This window comes from Myxine glutinosa, chromosome 7 (genome assembly GCF_964187855.1).
Source record: "Myxine glutinosa chromosome 7, kmMyxGlut1.1, whole genome shotgun sequence".
NCBI lineage: Eukaryota > Metazoa > Chordata > Myxini > Myxiniformes > Myxinidae > Myxine > Myxine glutinosa.
The window spans coordinates 34,539,946-34,562,681 of record NC_136267.1 but is presented as its reverse complement, the minus strand read 5'-3'; the positions used below and the strand labels follow the sequence as shown (position 1 = coordinate 34,562,681).

Below are 22,736 nucleotides of genomic sequence, written 5' to 3'. Positions count from 1 at the left end.
TGCAAGTGATGGGAGAGGAGATCAGAAGAGGTGTGAGTGAGGCGGTCGGAGGAGTGCGCGAGGAGGTGAGGCACTGTAAGGAGCGCATGGAGAAGGAGGTGAGAAAGGGGACTGTAAAATTGCAAGGTGGTATAGAGGAGTTGACGCTGGAAGTGGAACAGCTGACGGAGGGACAAAAAGAACTAACGGAGCAGGTTCAAAGGAACACTGCGGTATTAGGAGGGTTAAAAGCGACACAAAACGACATAAAAAATGACTTGATAGCGACACAGAGGCAATGTCAGATGGTACGTGAGGGACTGACAACGAGGTTGGACGAGGTGACAGAGGTAATGGAGACGAAGGACCGGCAGGTGAGGATGCACATAGAAACGGTCAAGTTGGCCTTAGAGGACGAGCTTGAGGAGGCGCACGAGGAGATGAAGGAGGTGAAGCAGAAATTAGAAGAAGTGGAAGAAGGGGTGAGCGAAATTAAGAAGCGACGGAGAGAGGATAAGAAAGAGAAAAAGGAGGAAGTAAAAGAATTGGTCCAAAGTCTGTGTTCGGATCATGATGATGTGCTCATTAACCGGATGAGGGATTCGCAGGTGATGGAGGAGAAGCGAAGAGAAAGAGGACCCGGTGTAATTGGTGACCAATATGGTCGTGCGTATGATGCGCCAGGTGATTTAATAAGCTTGGGGGTCGAGATGGACCCGGGTGTTTGTGAGAGGCCATTGGTGAAGTGTGCGACAGGTCTGGTGTGCGAAAAAGGGGGTGTGCGAGAAAGTCCGACTCTGGGGTGTGTGAGGAAAAAGTGCGTGCCAAGGAGCCGTGCCCGTGTCCGTAACATCTTAAGCCGTGTCCGTAACAATATATATATATATATATCTTTATATATATATGGATGAGATCTGAATATTGGGGCATTGCAGATTTGGCCCCTGATGGCCATGGCAGCCATCTTACAAAATGGCTGCCAAGCGATTTGGTAACTGAGGAACTGCTTAATTCATAAGAAGTAGATGGTTTCAGTGAGGAAATTTGACAATTATATGGGAGGTAGGAGATTTATCTATCTATAATTCCAGTAATCTCTGTGTGTGTGTGTATGTGTGTGTGTATGTGTGTGTGTCTGTGTGTTTGTCTGTGACCGCTGTTTCTCGACAACCACGGGTCCGATATACTTGAAACTTGCCAGGTATATTGCTGGGGACCTGAGGATGTGCCTTTTCAAGGTTTCATATTAATCGGAGAAGTAGTTACCGAGCTATGGCGATTTATTTACCAAACTCCGCAAGCCGTTCGCTTTGGCTTTGCGAATGGACCAAACCATTTCATGTAAATAGAGGGGGGGGGGGGGATTGTCACCGTACTCGCAAGCCGTTCGCTTTGGCTTTGCGAATGGACCAAACCATTTCATGTAAATAGAGGGGGGGGGGGGATTGGCACCGTACTCGCAAGCCGTTCGCTTTGGCTTTGCAAATGGACCAAACCATTTCATGTAAATAGAGGGGGGGGGGGATATAATTTTAGATATATATATAGTACGGGCACGCCCTAGTCTATCTATAATTCCAGTAATCTCTGTGTGTGTGTCTGTGTGTTTGTCTGTGACCGCTGTTTCTCGACAACCACGGGTCCGATATACTTGAAACTTGCCAGGTATATTGCTGGGGACCCGAGGATGTGCCTTTTCAAGGTTTGAAATTAATCGGACAAGTGGTTCCCAAGATATGGTCACCGTACTCGCAAGCCGTTCGCTTTGGCTTTGCGAATGGACCAAACCATTTCATGTAAATAGAGGGGGGGGGGGTTCTACCGTACTCGCAAGCCGTTCGCTTTGGCTTTGCGAATGGACCAAACCATTTCATGTAAATAGAGGGGGGGGGGTTCTGTGGTCGTTACTGCCACGTGGTTTCAAAGTTTTTTTTTGTTGTTGTTGTTTGCACGCATGTTTTTTTGCACCCACGTACGGGCACGCCCTAGTTATTAATAATTGGTAATGAGCCATTGCACAATATGGGGTTATAAAATGGATATTTTGGTGACACAGTGGTGCAGAAATGTCATTTTCTGTGATTAAATAACCTTCTTTTATTGATAACATACCAAGACCATCAAGCCAGTCAGCTGACCTGTCCTGATTACAATGAAGAGCATATAATCAGATGAGGTGTATGAGAATTATCAAAGCAAGGTAAAATGAAACTAGGGGCTCTCAAGGCAATACCACGTTAACCATAAATAACACATCAGCAGCACAGCTATGCCCTCAGCTAAAAACATGACCTATAACCTGAAAAACATGACGTGCAAACATGTATTGCTGTAATCAGAATCGAGAGGGCTTCCATTCAACCAATCACGTGACCAGATTCTACGCTGGAACTAAATTTCAATATTTACCCTCACCAGAGGAGAGGGTTGTGGTGAAATTGTATCCAAGTTGCGACCCAGGTATCATTACCACTACTGACCACAACTTGGCCAATATAAGATCTTGACTCCGAAGAGTGAAGGGCACTCCTGAGACATTTATCATGCTTTATCCATGTGTATGCGTAGAATGGTAAGGGGAACCTCATTGCATATTGCTTGCTTATTTCCCTGAATGTCATACTCTTTCTTGCTCATATGATTGATGTATATTGATCTCATGATTGCCAATTCTCTTTTAGATATTGCTAGAGTTCGATTCTGATTAAACTCACCTTCGGAGACACTGTTGTAGATCGGATTATTTTACAACACTTAATCAGAATCGAATCTTCTACCTTCATTCAAGATCAACATGACCCACAAGCTTTTGCAACTGCCCACGTTCGGCATGGACCCACAAACTGCGGAAGCTCCAAGTCAGCTCAAGCACTGGCTTAGTCTGCTGACCAGCTACCTGCAAGGGCATAACGACATCACAGACGAGGTGAAGCGCGCGGTGCTTAACTCTCATGTGACCCACGTCGTTCACGACTACATATCCCATTGTGAGACATTCGACCTCGCCATAGCAGAGCTGCGCACCATCTATATCAAGCCGCGGAATGTCATTCACACGCGATACCAGCTCGCCATGAAGAAGCAGGATGCATCGGAATCCCTCACTCATTTCGCCCAAGAATTACGTCGCCTTGGCAAAGAATGTGCTCATGAGGTCAGATCCCATGAGCAAATGTGGACGATCTTATGCACGATGCGTTCATTTCTGGACTTTACTCTTCAAGCATCCGGCAACGTCTGCTAGAAAAGCCGAACCTGATGCTGAAGCAGGCCCTCGATCAGGCTCTTGTGCTTCACGAAGCTCAGGCCCAATCGGAAGTATACGGTCGGCCCTACATTACAGCGGTGCTCGGAGTCCGATGTTGCTGCAGAGTGCACTGCTTCCGACTCACTGCCCAAGACGGGGGAGGCGCTCAGAGCCGAAGGTACGAGTCTCGCAGTGACTACCTAGGCCGGGGGCAACGCTAAGTGCTTCTTCTGTGGCAATAGAAATCATCTCCGTACCGCTTGCCCGGCCCGCAAAGTGACTTGTCATACTTGCGGCCGGAAAGGCCATTTTGCAAAAGTATGTCGATCAGCGCACGGGTGGCGTCCCCGACCAACATTGGCCGGCATCAACTCGACGTGTATGGCACGCGCAGTCGCGCACCACCCCTGGCTACCCTGACGCAGCCCGGACCTCATGGGTTGTCCAGAGCCGTCATACCAGTCCTGATTGAGGGACAATCTGCAGGTGCTTTGGTCGACACAGAATCGACTGAGAGCTATGTCGATATGGGCCTCATCCGCCGTCACAGATGGCCGATCTTGGGAGGATCGCGCCGGATCTTCATGGCATCACAATCTTTATGGATGCGCACTAAGGGTGAATGCCGCGTAATGCTAGTAATTAATGGTGCAATGTATACTGATGTTCGCCTAATGGTATTGCCCACCTTATGCGCCAAAGTTCTATTGGGGCATGATTTTCTCGAACGCCACGGCCGCTTAGAGATGACGTTTGGGGGAGATGCCACGCTCTCGGGCTGTACCCTGGCAGGGATGTTGATTGAACCGATGACCTTATTTCCGAATCTAACTATGGAATGCGCTCCGGTCGCGATCAAATCCCGGTGCTACTCCAGGGCTGATGCACAATTCATTTCAGAGGAGAATAGCAGACTCCTCCGCGAAGGCATAATAATCGAGCCCAGCCAATCCCCTTGGCGTGCACAAGTTTTGGTCGTCCAGTCCGAAAATCATTGCAAGCGCATGGTAATTGATTATTCACAAACCATAAATAGATTTACGCACCTGGATGCCGACCCACTTCCGGGATTGGATTCTCTGATTCGACAGGTCGCCCAATATTCCGTGTACAGCACTCTCGATCTTCCGTGGTCAATGTCTCCCACAATGTCTCTCGTCTCCGCACACGGGCGGTTGAACGAACCCCGGGCGGACGTGCTCCAAAGTCCAAACGTGCCGTCTCGTACCGGGGACAGCTGTTGCAGCGCACCTCCTTGCCAAGCAACGGGGCAAAAACCCAGCGCGGCTTCCAACGCGCGCGAGGCCCCGAAGTGCGACCCGTACGCGTCCTTGTAGACGGGGCAAAACCCAAACGCGGTTTTTCACCGCGTGCGAGGTTCGACGTGCGACCCGTACGCGGCCTTGTAGACGGGGCAGAACCCGGCGCGGTTTGCAACACGCGCGCGGCCCAACGTGCGACCGCTGGGTTCCGTGCACGAACTCACGGGGACTTCACGTGTCAACAGGTAGTTACGCGTCCAGGTAACTCCTCTCTCGCCAAACGGGTTTCGGAACGCCTCGGTTTTCCGCGCAGCGCAAGGTCGATTCCACCTTCTCTCGTCGCGGGGCGAGGAAGAAGAATCACCGTCCTTTTCTCTCCTCGTGTCTTTTCTTCTCCCGTTTCCGGCCACTTCCGTTTCCGGCCACCTGTTCCGAAGGGCTCCTGACCCTCCAATCACAACAACCCTTAATATACTACACGCGGATAAGCAAAGACCTGAATGGTAATTCACATACATTCACACAAATATGTAACACTCCCCCCCTTCAAGAAAGAAAGTTTGAACCCAGTGAAAACTTTCTTTGCCGGCCAATTTGGATAAACAAACCAGATAACTCAACCCCCCCCACATTATCAGTTCCCCCCGGGCCCAATTATCACTTAAAAATAAAGCAACCAAAATTTCACCACAACCCCTCCAGATTACTCCCTCTGGACTAAGTACCAACTACGACATTGTCCCTGCCAAATCAAACTCCCTCTCATGACCCTCTGACTTTGACCGTCCGTATCTTGGGAATGAAGGTTAAGGGTTGATCAAAGATCCAAAGGTAAGCAACTCGATAGCACTTTTTCCGGGAGGCCAAGCCGAGTATTCACTACATGGATGCCTTTAGGAACGCGGAGTTCACGGTTAGTCCGTGCAGGAAAGTTCTCTACATGGGCGCCTTGAGGAACGTGGAGTTCACGGTTAGTCCGTGCATGAAAGTTCACTACCTGGACGCCTTTAGGAACGGCGTTCACGGTTAATTCGTGTAGGAATCTTGGCTCGGCGGCTCCGCCGCCTTCAGTGCTTCAACTTCTCAGAACTTCCCTAATAATTAGGGTGGGACCACCGGTCCCTGTAGTCCCATGAATAGCGGTCTCCTTCTCGGCCACCACCAAAACTACCGCCCAGTTGCCCTCTCCTGTAGACCTCTCGACGCCTACGAAATGCCTTCCCTACTGTTATGGTCCGACCCTCCAAATCCTTGCCATTCCAATTCTTCTCTGCCTCTCTGGCGTCTTTTGTGCTGGCAAACGTGACAAAGCCGAACCCTCTTGACTGTTGCGTTTCCCAGTCTCTTACCAACCGCACTTCCACCAGCGGCCCATATCTGTTGAAGACAGAGGTCAGAACTTCTTCCTCTGTTTTGAAGTTCAGTCCCCCTACAAATAACTTGGCACTTTTGTCGCCATCCCGAGCTGGTGTGGCGTTATTTTCCCTGCTGGGCTCTTTACCAACCCTCAGGTTACCATAAACTTGACCCCCGGCCAAATCATTCCCAATAACCACAGATACACCCTCTACAGGAAGCGTGGCTTGTAAACCGACGGTGACCGGTCCTGACACCAAATCGGACTCCAAATGGATGACATGAAGGGGAGCACTAACACCGCCCCCGATCCCCTGTAAACGAACACTATCCCCCGTTGCCGTCTCCTCGGACCATGGCAAAATGCCTTCAAGCATTAAAGATTGATGTGCCCCTGTGTCCCTCAATATCCTAACCGGTTTCCGGTTAGTCGAGGCTCCATCCCGTGACACAAACCCCTCTGAAATGAATGGTTGGTAACCCTTTTGATGGCGATTTCTCACAATGGCCATTGCGTTTGGAGTCGTAGTAGTCGGACTCCGCTCTGGGTCTTCGCTTTTCATGCGGTAACAACTGGACATCAAGTGTCCAGGTTTCTTGCAAAAAGCGCAAGTAGGCCCGGAGGAAAAACTCGTGGTCTGCCTCGGGCCCCCCGAACTATAAGTTTGTCTTGGGCCCTCATCCCTCCGATTTCGAACCGGTGGGGTATCATAGTTGTCCCCATAATCATCTCGAGGCCGCCGCCATGTATGGTCGTTCTCCGCACCTGCTGTTCCCCACCTCCCCTGCGGAGATCTAGGCGAGGAGTTAGGTTCGTGGACCCCTATTCGGTGGGTTAAGGCATAATCATCTGCCATGGTGGCTGCTTCCCACAACTTTGGTACCTTCTTTTCCTGCAGGTACACTTTGATGTCCTCGTGGACACACTGCTGGAATTCCTCCACCAGGATCAAGTCCCGCAATTTCTCGAAGTCTTTCCCGACTCCTTTTGACTCACACCACCGATCAAACATGTTTTCTTTCACTCTGGCAAACTCCACATGGGTCTCACTCTCCCTCTTCCTGGCATTCCTGAATTTTTGCCTGTAAGCTTCCGGAACCAACTCATAGGCTTTGAGGATGTGCTTCTTCAGCACCTCATAATCTGCACATTGGTCTATTGGTAGCGCCGAATAAATTTCCTGAGCTTTCCCCACCAGCACACTTTGCACGAGTATGGTCCAGGCCTCCTCCGGCCAGTTTAATTGTCGAGCCACTTTCTCAAAGTGTGGAAAAAATTTCGCGACTTCTTTTTCACTGAACGGTGGAACCAGCCTCACATGTCTGCCCACATCCCAGGTTTTCTGGTTAGGTGTCGACCCCGTCAGCAAGGGTGGTGCCTCTCCCCGTTCTCTCATTAACTCCAGCTCCTTGAATTTGATTTCTTGCTGAAGCTCCATGTCACGTTCCTTTAATTCCCTTTCCGCTTTTCTCTCCTCTGCTTTTCTCCCTTCTAACCTTTCCTGGAGTTCTCGTTCCACTCTCCTTTCCTCTGCTTGTTTCTCTTCTCTCCTCGCTTCTGCTTTCCTTTCTTCTTCTGCTAACCTTTCCTGGAGTTCTCGTTCCACTCTCCTTTCCTCTGCTTGTTTCTCTTCTCTCCTCGCTTCTGCTTTCCTTTCTTCTTCTGCTCTTTCCTTTTCTGCTTTCCTTTCTTCTTCTTTTAACCTTTCCTGGAGTTCTCGTTCCACTCTCCTTTCCTCTGCTTGCTTCTCTTCTCTCCTCTCTTCTGCTTTCCTTTCTTCTTCTGCTCTTTCCTTTTCTGCTTTCCTTTCTTCTTCTGCTCTTTCCTTTTCTGCTTTCCTTTCTTCTTCTTTAATCCGTTCCTGGCTCCGTAACTGCAACTCCAGTTTCCGGAGCTCAACGTCTTCTGGTTCTTCGGGTAGCCACTCCCAGGCTAACTCGTCCCATTTTCCTAATCCCACCATAGATTGTATCACCGTGGCCTGCAACTCTGCCTTCCTCAAATTAGTTCGGACCTCCAAGTTAAAATGTTTGGCCAATTTCAAGAGGTCCGACTTTAGCAACGCTCGGAACTGTGCCTCACTCGGTGTTACCCCAAAGTTCTGTGCCACAAACGCCATGGTGCCTATCGTTAACACCTGTTAACCTTCACCCAAGACTTTACCCCAATTTCTCAAAAAAAAAATATTTACCAATTAATAGTTAATTAATAAATTTTAATTAATAAAAAATATTATTATTTTATTATTTTATACAATTTTAAATCCCGGACGAGCCCCCAATTCTGTTACGTGGTCCTCCCGGTAACTACCTGGTCTTGGTGACCCCCGGACCGTGGGAGGGACCCCGCCAGAAAGATATATGGTTTATTCGCTTTCGTAACGCAATCAAGATGAATTCCGGTCAAGAAGAAACCCCACACCAAGGATCCGGAATAATCAATAATATATTCTCTGAGCAATCAACAACCATCAACAATGCACAATCAATATTACAAAGATGTAAACTCATCTATACAAACTCTAAGATGGCCATCTTATATATTCCTCACGTGAGCCCCACTCCTGACTCCCTCCGTGGTCAATGTCTCCCACAATGTCTCTCGTCTCCGCACACGGGCGGTTGAACGAACCCCGGGCGGACGTGCTCCAAAGTCCAAACGTGCCGTCTCGTACCGGGGACAGCTGTTGCAGCGCACCTCCTTGCCAAGCAACGGGGCAAAAACCCAGCGCGGCTTCCAACGCGCGCGAGGCCCCGAAGTGCGACCCGTACGCATCCTTGTAGACGGGGCAAAACCCAAACGCGGTTTTTCACCGCGTGCGAGGTTCGACGTGCGACCCGTACGCGGCCTTGTAGACGGGGCAGAACCCGGCGCGGTTTGCAACGCGCGCGCGGCCCAACGTGCGACCGCTGGGTTCCGTGCACGAACTCACGGGGACTTCACGTGTCAACAGGTAGTTACGCGTCCAGGTAACTCCTCTCTCGCCAAACGGGTTTCGGAACGCCTCGGTTTTCTGCGCAGCGCAAGGTCGATTCCACCTTCTCTCGTCGCGGGGCGAGGAAGAAGAATCACCGTCCTTTTCTCTCCTCGTGTCTTTTCTTCTCCCGTTTCCGGCCACTTCCGTTTCCGGCCACCTGTTCCGAAGGGCTCCTGACCCTCCAATCACAACAACCCTTAATATACTACACGCGGATAAGCAAAGACCTGAATGGTAATTCACATACATTCACACAAATATGTAACAATATAGACATATATATATATATATATATATATATATATATATATATATATATATATATATATATACATACATACATACATACATACATACATATATATATATATATATATATATATATGTCAAGCAACAGCTCTTTGTTCGTAAAAGAAGTTTCACCAACAGCTTGAGAATGACGAAGCTTTATTAAAAATACCAATTATACAGATCTGGAGGAAGCGAACTTCTACAGCACGGCTCGCCGTCATGCCACGTCCAGCTTTCCTGAAAATGCATTGATTCACAGTCCGCTTAAATAGGGACACGTTTATCAGAAAATCTCCGAGAGAACAAAGGAACTACGAGAGTTCCTCCCTCCGTTATCTCTAGCCCCCACCATCATCCGTTCTTTCATCTTGGGGGAGTGCAGCACGCACCGTTAGCATCCGGGCCAGATGTGGTTTCAAGGCTCCGAGGTGACAGAAAATGTAACTCACTGAAGGGAGAGTGCATTCTTGGCCCTGATAAGACCATTATCCAAAGGTTTATGTCTGCAATCCAATCATTCTACGTAAAGTTTCACATTCCAAGCGCCTAATCCGTTTTTCCCTCCGCGGCTCGAGGCGCCGTCTGCGAATCAAAGAGGGATTTTACGACCGGACTTATCTAGCCTCGAAAGGGCACATGTATATGAGCCATTTGTCCAGCACGACCGAAGCGAGTATTTTCTCATTTTAAACTAAAGCGAAGCGGAAAACCCTTTATTAACTTATGAAATAGCATTTTTAAACAACATTTAAATCATAACGCATTAGTCGACCGTCTATAACTGAACATTAGGCAATAACAAATCTACGACCTGACATTCCTTCCTCTTGTCTCGTCGAGACAAAGTATCTCAAGAGACAACGTGCCACATCGGGCTTTATTGAAAGACAATCGTGTAATGCGGGTATCTCCCAAGGGCATACCGTGCGCCCATAGCGCCTCGCCCGTGCATTTGGGGAACGTGTCGTGTGGTGCGTGCTTGGAACCCGAGGGCTCAGAACATGAAAGTCCATTAACGTTTCGGATCCACAACGAAGGCGTCTGGTCCAGATGAGGTTCTGCCCCGCCAGGGGGCCACCACCTCCCCTGCGGAACTTGCTCCCCCCACCCTTTGCAGATGCGGTCCTTGCAGATCTTCGAAGTTAATCAACGATCATGCCCATGAGATCTCTCACGTGCTGCTGTTCTGGGGAATACATAATGTCGTCAGTATCTTGTGTCTCATTTTCCTGGTCAGGGTACAGAGCGTAAAAATCCGATTCACTTGAAGCATTTGAACTTAAAACCTTTGAAGCAAAGAGAGGGACTTCCTTTATGTCAAAGTCTCCCATGGGCGCCTGGTCGGCTTGCGGGTCTAGGATATCCGCGCCGGGTCCCTCGACTGCCAGACCCAGCGTCGCAATCAGATCCATAATTGGGTCGGAAGGGGGTGTACAGCAGTCAGCTTGTAATACATAAGAGGCGTTAGCCAGTACACGCAAGGGGTTTACAGCACAAGTATCACAGTCATCACAGACATCATTACAGGCAGCAGCCAGTTCCCACATGGGATCAACACAAGTATCACAGTCATCACAAAATTCAATACAATTTTCTGGAGCGCCGGTCACAACTGCCTTGTTGAAGGACCCATTCAGGTCGACGGCCTTTGTGGTCAGAACCATAGTCGTTGTCGGCGGCTTCTTCACTTTCCATCCTGTAAAATACTTTCTCATACAGAGGAGGACTAGAGATTGCATTAGTGCCCCCCAAATTACTACCCCAAGTATCACAGCCAGTGCGGTCAATAACCACTTCACTATGGTGCCCGTCCATCCCCGGAACCAGTCAGTGAGCCAGCTAAATTTATAAGAATTCTCGCGCGTGATCCGATCGATCGTCAGGGCGTGGCTAGTTTCCCTTAGTCTCACTATTGCGGCTGACACTCCTTCAGATGGATCAGGTATGTAAGTGCAACATTTTCCCTCTATTATTCCGCATACCCCTCCTTTCTCTGCCAGGAGCTTGTCCAAAGCCACCCGATTCTGCATCACCATTGTACGCATGTGAATTACCGTGTCCAATAGTATGTCATGAGCCGTAGCGGTGTCGTTTGCCACCTTTTCTAGGGCCAAAGCCAATTTATCTATCCGGAAACTATCCATGACTGTGCCCGCTCCTGGGAAGAAGAAACCAAACACCTTTTCCCATAGGCTCCCGTGTAGTTTAGTGGTTCCATCTTCGTTCATGACTGACCTCTTATAACGCCTGTCCAAGGACTTTGTGTCTAGCTCATCCAGTATCTCAACGTCAGGAAGGACTGAACCCAGATAACATGTGCCCCCCCAATTATTTGGTAAATAGGGGTAAGCCTTGTCGCCGCATATAAACATTGTCCCATGGGGTGGGACCAGGTGGGTGGATAAGCACCGGAGTCCCTTTACCACCCCATTAATTCTACTAACCCCCCTAGAGAATGTTATAGCCGTTATGTTGTGGTTGTGTTTATCTTGCAGTACTATTCGTAATGTAATCCCCGAGCTCCCTTGTCCCAGCTTCCCGGGGAGAGTGTAGGCGCATTCTGATTCTCCCATACGCAAGTGGCCGGAACCCTGGAGGCAGACCGTCCCTTTCTGTGGTTTGACCCAGACGGGGGCAGGCCTCTCGGCCACATGGGCAATCATTGACGGGCGATAATTAAATTGTCGATTGCAACTCTGGCCGTTGTCAACCCCTTCTCTTTCCAGCGTGGTGACTAAACATGGGGAATCGATAGGTTGTGAGCAGAGGTCATTGAGGGACAGAGGTAGCACTATCATGTGTATTCCTGTGGTGCCTGCTTGGGGAAAGTGCATGCACGACCAGCAGTGTGTCCTATTTTGAATTGTTGCCACCTCCCTGGCCACTTTCCAATATGTGTTTTCCCCCTTCTTTGGGGCCTTATCCTGGGGGTGTGGCGTGAGTATGTATTCGATGCATGGTGTGTGTTTAGTTTCGCCACTGGCCGCTCCAGGGGTCCAGACGCTGCACCGGACCTGCATAGTCATGCCTTTCTCTAGGCGCGTGCGTGTTTGTAGCTTAAAATCAGGGGTTCCCCATTTGTATCCTGGTTGGGCCAAGGTCTCAATGCTAGCTTGCCCGTTTTCCCGGAACTCTCGTTGCTTTCGTAGTACAATGCCAACGCGTCCAGGCCCTGCCGACAGTGCTAGCCATTTTACGCTTACCCAATTTGTGTGCAGGGCTTTCTGTTCGAAACATGGTAGTGATACTCTTTGTCCCCATGTTACGGTGAGGTGTCGGGTTTCGTTTTCGCATCTATTGGAATCGGAGCTTCCCCTAGCTGCTGTCGCTATCAATAGTATCGTACCTATGATTAGGCCCATCCTTACTGTGGTTGCTGTGGTGTAGTGTCTGGTGATTGTATGGCCAACTTACAGTGCGTGGCGTGGATCCACGAGGTCTTGCCCTCGCAAAAGACTGCCGTTGGTGTAGTCAGCAACACCTGGAATGGTCCCTTCCACCTTGGATCCAAGGCGTTCTTGCAGGTGAAGTGCTCCACGAACACCTGGTCTTTTTCCTCTGGTGGAACACCTGGTCCACAAGCGCCCTGGGAACACCTGGTCTCCAGGTCTCCAATTCATAGATTCAATTCATTCAATTCATAGTTTCATAGAACACCTGGTCTCCAATTTCCTAATCCACTTTTTCCAAGTGGATCCAATTTTATCCAATATTCAATTTTAAATTCAATCCAATTTAATCCAATCCAATTCAAATTAAATTCAATCCTTCTCTCAGCATCCCATTTGCCTGTTTCCTACATCAATAATAATAAATAAAAATAAAAATTAAACGAAAATTACTTCAGCTAGAGTTTCAACTAGAATTAACACAAACAAACCACCATTAACCTCCATGAACCTCCCCCTATTATTTATTTATTTTCACGAATAAACAAATAATAGAAATAACCTGGTCTAATTCCAATTCCAATTCTGGTCAGTTCTGGTGTCTGGTCACACACAATGTTTTTCTCACCCACTGTGATTCGCTCAAAATAGATTCTCACTGTTATGTCTGAAATTCGTCTCATGAAAACCCATTCAAGAGTCCGCTGTAACAGACAGACAAACACATAGACACGCTGAAGACCCCAGGGTACCCATCAAACTAGCTAGTCCGCAGATTCACAACACAGCGAAACATGTAACTTTACTAAAATAATCACTTACTCATAACTAATACTCATACCACTAATTACTCATAATAACTCCTAATTACTTATGTAATTACTCATGCCAATACTTACTCAAAATAATGTAATATCCCAATCTTCACCCCCTATGCAAATCGAAGCACCCCGGACAATCCACAACCAATATCAACCACTGTAGCCGCCTTCCCGACTCCAGGCAGCCACACACAGCCACATACATCTCCACCCACGTCACACAAGACAACAGACAACAAGTGTGTCCACCACACAGAAACCTTTGGCAATGCAATAACCGAACTCCCAGACAACCAACAACAAAACATCCAATCCATCTCCATGGCTCACCAAGCGGTTCCAACTTAATCCAGCTTCACATACCGATTTCCCCAAAAACTCGTGAAACTTCACCCCCATTCTGGAAAAACCCTGGACTAAACCCTGACACCCTAAATAACTTCAGACCCATCTCCAACCTACCCTTTCTGTCAAAAGTTTTGGAACGTGCTGTGGCCACTCAACTCAAACATCACCACTCTGCCAATAACCTATATGAAGCATTCCAATCCGGATTCTGCTCCAGCCACAGTACTGAAACTGCTCTCCTCAAAATCACCAGCGACCTTCTCTCTCCTCTGACGCCGGCAACCTCCTCACCTACAGCACTTCAAAGATGCCCTCTACTCCGCCTACTACTCTCAAATTATCCACTCTGGCTCCGGAATCCCAAAAGCACTCTTCTCTACAATAAACAAACTAAATAAACAAACTCTACAACGTGAACAAACTCCTCAGCGCCCTGGATACCACCACCTGTCATTCAGAGTAGACAACTGCATCTCCTTCCTTTCATTCATCCAAAGCAAAATTGACAGCATCTACAACAGCTTAATCACCACAATTCGCTCTATCCTGACAAACTGCATCACTGAAATAAAATTCTGGCTTCAAATCAACTTCCTCGAACTTAACTACGCTAAATCTGAATTAATCTTCATTTACCCAAAACCACTCACCAAATCCACCCATAACTTGCCCCCAACATCGATGGTTTCCCAGTATCCACATCCGGAATCTTGGCATCATCATTGACCAAACCCTCTCCTTTGACAAATACACTAAACAGATCATAAAGACAGCCTTCTTTCACCTTAAAACATCGCCCGTCTCCATCCATCCCTCTCCTCCATGGCTGCAGAAACCCTCATCCACGCTTTCATCACCTCCTTCCATCTCCACCGCTTCTTACACTTAAACAGATGACAATTACTCACTCATACACTGTTGCATCATCGAAGCTGACTACTCCCTTCTGAGACCTGTGCTTCCCAGTCGCCTCTTATACTATTGCGCTCCCCCGTCATTATAATCCACCCATCTGTTACGTCCCCTACTACAGGTAACTCTTCCTCAGCGAGCTTACACTGCCATATTTCCATTACCTATAGCTTATTTATGCTATATTTCACACCTTATGTATCTAGATTTACTTCCAACTTTGATTTCGTTTGGTCCAGTCAAAAGTAGACTTTTATCAACGCATTCACCATGCCGGATGACATCATGAAATCCCAGTAGGTTGTTCTTCAATCCCAACCATCATGTGATTGTCGACGTCTCCATTTATTTCGTTCCTTATGGGTTTGGTGTTTTATGGCCTTCACCTCCTACCCAATCGCACTGCACATCATTCCCCGTCCTTGATGGATATATCTGCTAGTAGTCAGTATTTACAATTCTACATCCAGATGAGCACAGCATCCCATTTTTGCATCCAAAAACATCCCCAAAACCCCTGAAACAAACCCCTGGACTCCTTGCAGGCTGGACCAAAACCCCTGGACGAGGTTGTATCCCAGTACTGACTCTGCTGTCTTCTTGCAAATCACTTCAACTCCATGAATTTTACATGTTTCGTGAACAGAACAAAACACTCTGTAATCATCAGATTGAAACTGCCCCAAACCCGTCCATATAAACTCCATTGTTGTCCTGTCCATCTCTCTGTGTTACATCTACCTTTCCCTGATTCATTGACCTTATATCCCATCCCAGGTCCAAATTTTGTGACTATTTGAGAAGCCCAGAGTTCGATTTTCAGTTCTGGCAACCTCAGCGACTGAATTTCCTTGTGGGTTTGATCCATTCCCATGAGTACCTGGGCCCAGTACTTGCCTCCATGGAACAATGACTATCCCCATTGCTCGATCAAACACGTCACTGTACTCGACTTGGTTAAATTAAATTCAAGCATACTGTACCTGACGCTTCCGGTCGGCACCGGAAATCTGTTTATTTCTTGAGACCCCTGAATCACCTATTTGAGACGTCAACGACAACCACAACAACAAAAAAGAACTCGATATTCTCTGTTCACTAATTACGTACATGATTTCAGTTTTAATCAACAGTATATGTCCCGATATTCTCTGTTCACTAATTACGTACATGATTTCAGTTTTAACCCACAATATAATATGTCCTTTCTTTCCAGATTTAAGTTCTATATCCTGCCGTTAAAGCAACACCCAGTAGACTGACAGCCTGTCGTTCTTCCAAGGTTAGTGAATTACCTCTGACCTCTTACCCTTACATATCTCGAACAAAGGTCAAATAAATTTTAAAAGGTCAAACTTCAAATTGGGGTAACCAGCGCTTTCATCCCACAACTAATACAAGTCCGGCGACATTCCCGTCCTTGCAAGAACTCCACATCCGGACAGACAAATGACCATTATTGAGGCTCCACATTGCAAAATGCTAACGCCCTACGAATCCAACAACTGTCACAATCCGCCCAGGAACTTCCGTGGGAGACATGCTCTACAATGCAGCGCCCTTACCACCTGGTGCACACCTTTTGCACATCCCTCCTTGTTCGCACACTTCATCAACCTCCTCGCGCCCACACAACTGCAACCTCCTGTGCACACACACAACTGCAGCCCCAGTGCGCACCCAGAGTGCCCAATTTGCAACCCACAATCTTCTCGGGGCACACACCTCCTCCTTAAAATCCATGCCTCATCCTGAAATATAATCCTGAAATATCCTGAAATATCCTGAATATCCTGGAAAAAATATATATATATCCTGAAATATAACTCCACAGACAGACACAGAAATGAAACCACAACCTCCGCTCTCTCTCCAGATCAAAGGTGTGTATTTTTTTTTCTCTGACCGCATTTCACACCATGACCTAATTTCACACCAGCAATCTGTAATCTTTCTCATTACACGACCCATTGACTCACAAGGTCACATCGGCCACAGGGATATACTCATACAATCCACAAAAGTCACCAATACACAATATAATCGTTAATCGCATAATTCCTGCCATTAAATTCAAGAAACCCTTTGCCAACCATTCACAGACCTCCCACCGTGCAGGGCACATCCCTTTTGAGAGAGGGCAAGTTATCACCGGCCCTCTGAGCAAATCCCATGCTCCGAACCCAATTCAACAAACTCAAAAACAACTGCCCAAAACCGAGAGCCCCCCATACAGCGCACACGTGACTCGCGGCTCGCTCGGCTCCTGCCCGAACGCACAATAACTATACCCAAACTTCCACGGAGCCGCACGGCGGAAACCACAGGTTCGTACCACACTTTAATTAAACGAACATCGCCAGGATCCTCGGATAGACGCTAAAATTCACAATACACACGACAAAAATCCGATTTAAATTCAGAGATCGCCGATCGACCTGGCACAACCAACTCAACGCGGCGACGCCACGCCGCCCCCTGTCCCGGCGCGCACCCTCGTGCCTCCACACGAATCCCAACACTCCCGCCTCGCGGTTTCCTGCGAGGGCCGTTGCCGTGGCAACCAAACTGCGCGCCGCTCTATTCGCGTTTACGGCGGGGTTTACCTCACATTGGGACATGAGTCTTTACAAATGAGTTTGGCCCCTGTCAAACAGTCGGCTGTCATAACATTGAGCTGTCATAACATTGAGCTGTCAGAACAGTCAGCTGTCATTAACTCATCCCTAGCTCGTAATCATCGCAAAAAAACAGGATCTCTGACGCTTGACCTCTCTGACCCAAAATGCACTACATGACATCATCATCACCCCGTGACATAGCATCATCCTAAAGGTGAGCTGCCTCAGGGATATACCCCACACATACAATACACAATATCTGCCATTGAATGAACTCTTCAATTCAAGTAAAACACACATTTCGATTCAAATTCTGAATTTAGTTCAACAAATTCCAAATTTCTGCCCGACTGCCACTCGACAGACAAAAGCAGCCCATCTTGTAACCATCTCCGAGAAACCACTTCATATCAACGTTCCTCCGAGTGCTTTCCTGACCCGATTTATATCAAATCGCTCCCAAACACTCCCAAACAACTGAAAATCCGGACTCAGTTAAGGACCTCACCTGGTCCCTCGGATAGATGCTAAAATCGACATTTCCGGCCTGAATTTCCCGCACGTCAAGCAGACCACTTACAAAGCTTCACACCGAAACCCTCTGCTTTGCATATGTCATACAGACAAATACATTGGCCAGATACACACGTCAATTAATATCCCAATATACATTCATTCCTCATTCATATACCAGTGAGTCTCCCAGACTTCGCGCGAAAATCAGATCGACTCAAATCATGCCCCTCCTCCAGTCACTCCCATGTACAATCTTTGTTCATTCATATTACGTCTCTCATTCAAGGAAAAGGATTTTTGGGACGGGTTGGACGGGGTGGGTTGAGGTGGAACGGGTATGGCAGGGCGGGGGGTGTTGGGGTGTTGCCTAGAGCCCCGGGACTGAGCTCAGGTCTTGGGGGGGGTGGGGGGTCTTGGTCTGGCATCTGGTCCAGCGGCATTAGCCGCAGATTTACTTGCTTAACTGCTTACTTAATTGTCCTCTGTCCTTGTAGCTTCAATAACCATAGCTGTAATGCTTAAAATTTCAATATTTCAAAAACCACTTCTGTCCTTCTTACCTGTGGTTACCTGGCCCCTTGCTGTGAGCCTATTTATTTTCTCTTGTTCACCTGGTCCTGGCCTGTTTCTATCTGGACCTCTGTTGCTTGCTTTTCCCTATTCCTGGCCATGTCCCTTTGGCCCTCTAAGTTAGCCACAGCCCTTCGTTCCCTGGCATGCAATGGCATACCCCATCTTGTCTCTGGGCTGATCCTTCCTGGAAAGTTCTTGTCCACCTGGCTCAACCTTTATGGCTGTCCGACCTCACGTTTCCCCCTCCAACTTGTTAACTATAACGTTATCCTTACTGATATCCTACGCAAAATATATCCTTAGCTTTACTCTTAATGTTATCTTGCGAAGATATTACCCTTAGCGTTTCCTGTTACCCTCTTAACGTTATCCTGGTAAATTCAATAAAGGCTCGCCATTCAAGGCTTGAAATTAGCCTTTACTTACAATTTCTGTTCGGAGTGCAGGCAGTACAGGTGACAGGGGAGACGAACTGTGCCCGTTCGAGGAGGGGGGTACGAATTTGGATTGCCCTCTGATAAAAAAAACAATGCTCACCTTAAACAAATCAGCGTGCCGGCGTCCCGGCCTCAGGCAGCCCCCCTCGGGTCGTTCAGGATTCGCCTCGACTGTCACTGTCTTGTTGCACCCCACTCCTGGTACCAAATGTCAAGCAACAGCTCTTTGTTCGTAAAAGAAGTTTCACCAACAGCTTGAGAATGACGAAGCTTTATTAAAAATACCAATTATACAGATCTGGAGGAAGCGAACTTCTACAGCACGGCTCGCCGTCATGCCACGTCCAGCTTTCCTGAAAATGCATTGATTCACAGTCCGCTTAAATAGGGACACGTTTATCAGAAAATCTCCGAGAGAACAAAGGAACTACGAGAGTTCCTCCCACCGTTATCCCTAGCCCCCACCGTCATCCGTTCTTTCATCTTGGGGGAGTGCAGCACGCACCGTTAGCATCCGGGCCAGATGTGGTTTCAAGGCTCCGAGGTGACAGAAAATGTAACTCACTGAAGGGAGAGTGCATTCTTGGCCCTGATAAGACCATTATCCAAAGGTTTATGTCTGCAATCCAATCATTCTACGTAAAGTTTCACATTCCAAGCGCCTAATCCGTTTTTCCCTCCGCGGCTCGAGGCGCCGTCTGCGAATCAAAGAGGGATTTTACGACCGGACTTATCTAGCCTCGAAAGGGCACATGTATACGAGCCATTTGTCCAGCACGACCGAAGCGAGTATTTTCTCATTTTAAACTAAAGCGAAGCGGAAAACCCTTTATTAACTTATGAAATAGCATTTTTAAACAACATTTAAATCATAACGCATTAGTCGACCGTCTATAACTGAACATTAGGCAATAACAAATCTACGACCTGACATATATATATATATAGCTTTTGTGTGTAGCCTATGGCTGCTGGTTGCATCATTTCTGGGGGCATGGCTGTGCCGTTGATACAGTGCCTTCCAATACTAGTCCACCAGGTCATTTTGCCGAGCTCGGAAGGATGACAGGCTGAGTCAACCCACCTAGTGTTAATTCAACGGTAGACAGGGGCTCAAACTCAGGACCCTAAGATCTCAAGCCAGCCACCTTAACCATTAAGCCAACAACAGGCTTGCCACAGATATTAAAGGGCACAAGGATTAATAGAGGTCCTCAAAACTAAAATTATTATGAAAAAATCAATTTCCTCATTTATTCAACTACCCACTCACTGCAGGAGAGTCATATTATTATCCTTATTATTATTGCCAATTAATATTACTATTACTTATGTTAGTTCAGGTCATTGAAAAGACCAGACCATGCCTCACCATTCTAACTTCCCTATAATAAAATGTACTTCCGTGAGGGTGTCAGAGGGGTGAGGGGAGGCAATATCGCAAGTCACAAAACCCCTTGGGGAGTGGGGATATTGTTTCGTAAAATCATTAATATTACGCTATTATTATAGGTATTGTTATTACTTTTGTAATGAGAAGCGGCTTTGGAAAAACGCCACGAAAAACTCCTTGGAAGAACTCCATGGAACCGGCAGGGGAAGGGTCGTGTTATTAACCCTGGTGGGGTTTTTTTTTTTTAATGTTTTTTGTATACAAGATTGAGGCTCGTGTAAGAGCTAACATTAATCACAAAAGGACAAACTGACACATAAAACATATGATAAAGGGAGCGGAAGACAAGATGGGGAGAGACGGGGAAGCACACAAGTACATTTGAGAGCAGGGACATTGGGAGATCTGTGGGAGGGAGAGGGCTTGGGGGGGAGGAGGAGTGGGAAGGGGTGGTGGGGGGTGGTGGGAGTGGTATAAAACACATGGACACTGCTAGGACTTCCAGGAAAGAAGTTGATATTTAAAAAAAGTGTATCTGGCGTGAATTAACGGGGGTAGAAAAGATCAAGGTTTTGGATGGGGTAAGATAAGAGATGGTGGTGAACAGCTGTTTTAAAGACCTGGAGGGAGGAGCGCGATTGAAGAGAGTGGGGGAGTTTGTTCCAGAGGCGGGAGAAAAGAGGAATGAAAGAGTGGAAGTGAATAGAGAGTCTTGATTTTGGCAGTTTAACCATAAGAGGGTTGCTGGCAGATCTTGTGCGACCTGTAGGAATATTTGGGGGACAGAGCACAGATGGAGCAGGGGGTGCAAGGCTGAAGAGGAGTCCGTAGAAGACAGAAAGACCACCTGCCTGCCTGCGGTGAGTGAGTGAAAGGCCCTCGGAGTTAGATTCATTGCGGGAGATTTCAATGATTCTGAAAGCTTTGGTTTCAACAGCCAAAAGGGGGGTATATAGACAACAGTGAGGTTGTGAGGGAGGAGCACCGGCCCAGAGGGGAGTATATAGACAATATATAGTATATAGACTACAGTAGATCTACAATCAGGTGTGATCGTCGATGTGATTGACTGAATCCAGATTCCTCCAAATTTATTTCAGTTTAGTGTTCAACAGCATTAGTGACTGTTTTAAAAGGTAATCATAGATGTTTGTGGTTTATAATATTTTTACTTCTGGTGGGGGTGCTCCAACGAAAACATCACAATAAGCTATTTATACACGTTAATACGGCGTTTGTTCAAGGAGGAAAAACCCCATGGGGGAGGTGGGATATTATTAGTATTAATATTGCTTTGTAATAACATTAATATAATGCTATTATCATTAGTTTTGTTATTAGAAGTGGCCTTGGGAAAACACCACAATAAAGCTATCTTAACATGGATGTACACCTCAACACGCATCTCCATTGGCGAGGAAAACCCCCTAAGGAAGGGGGGAAAATGAATACGCTACAACCTTCATTGTGTGACCCATAGTCCTCCCATCAAAGTTGGTTGAGATTGGATAAATAACGACCGAATGTATCGTAGTCAAATATCGTCAGATAGACAGCCAGACAGACACCAAATTGCGTATTTTAGTATGATGGCATTCTCCCTCTTTGTTCACCTTTTCTTCCCTGTCTTCCTTCTTGTAGTAACATGTCATGTGACAAGAAATAACCTGGCTGAAAGAAACCTGAAGAAACCATTGTCGTTTGGAAAGAAAGCAAAGGTAGGACTTGTTTGATGGACCTGGTACTGTCGTCCAACCGTGCTGAGTGGTCCGTGACATCGAAACTTTTCCCCAAAGTACAAGTGTCGGGAATCGAACCAGGTTCCACTACAAATCAAAGAGTAACAGGCGTTTATTGAAAGACCAATACACAGCTGTGGAGAGAGAGATCAAAGGAAATCAGAGCTCAAATGAGCAGAGAGGATCCAAGACACTCTCTGAAAGTAACTCGGCAAAGGCGTTTCTTATATACATTTCAAAGTAAGACAGCAATCTCCGCTAAATCTGCAAGATAAGCAGTCTTAGACAAAGAGGGGGAAAGCTGACCACTAGCCCCTACCCTGGTCCTATCCTGTTGGAGTGCTGAGCCAAGGGAAAGAGTGTAGGAGACGAGCACATTCTGTTATTGCAACATTCCTTAAGTTCTTATCTCCCCTTGCAGAGTTCTTACAAGGACACAGGGATTGTGAAAGTTGTTTTTCCTTCAAGCGCAGCTTGACAAAAGTTTGAACTCTACAAATGTAACTATCAGCATTTTAAAAGCCTTCACTGAGTTTGGCTGTAAAAGCAAATCATGTAATTCAATGCTTTTCTGAAGCATTAGCATAAATGAACTCTATTTGAGCACAAATAAACTTAGCTGTTAAAGCAAACTGCAATTAGACAAGTCAAGCAAAGCACAATTAAATGTATGATCCCCACACCTCGCCCCTTTTGTCTCTACGAGACAACGTATCAAAGAGACAATGCCCCAGCGGGCTTTATTAAGCAGGTAAGAATAGTGTTGCAAGTGTGTCCTTCCAAGCGCATTCCACGTGCCCATAGTGCCACGCATGCACACTTGAAAGGCAGGTTGTGCGGCCACGCGTGTGTTAGAAAATGGAAGTCCATTAAT

At 47.2% G+C, this 22,736-nt stretch overlaps 2 protein-coding genes across 29 annotated transcripts in view; one reads left to right on the top strand and one right to left on the bottom strand.

The window, feature by feature from the left end:
• Positions 1-22,736, bottom strand: part of LOC137410750 (uncharacterized) — a 660,974-nt gene that overhangs the window by 412,501 nt on the left and 225,737 nt on the right. The window lies entirely within an intron of this gene.
• LOC137431102 (complement factor H-related protein 4-like) overlaps positions 1-22,736 on the top strand; it is a 160,252-nt gene that overhangs the window by 50,926 nt on the left and 86,590 nt on the right. For 13 of the 28 annotated variants that reach the window (XR_013624054.1, XM_078781455.1, XM_078781472.1 and 10 more), the window contains one exon: positions 21,765-21,841. The exons of 7 other annotated variants lie outside the window; for them this stretch is intronic. Coding sequence is in view for 18 of the 21 variants with exons in the window: in XM_078781455.1 (XP_078637581.1) it covers positions 21,765-21,841 (77 nt within the window). In the remaining 3 variants the exon portion in view is untranslated. Of the gene's footprint in view, positions 1-1,912; positions 3,845-21,764; positions 21,842-22,736 lie in introns of those variants that run through there. 8 more of the 28 variants (XM_078781453.1, XM_078781454.1, XM_078781469.1 and 5 more) reach the window with 7 other exon arrangements.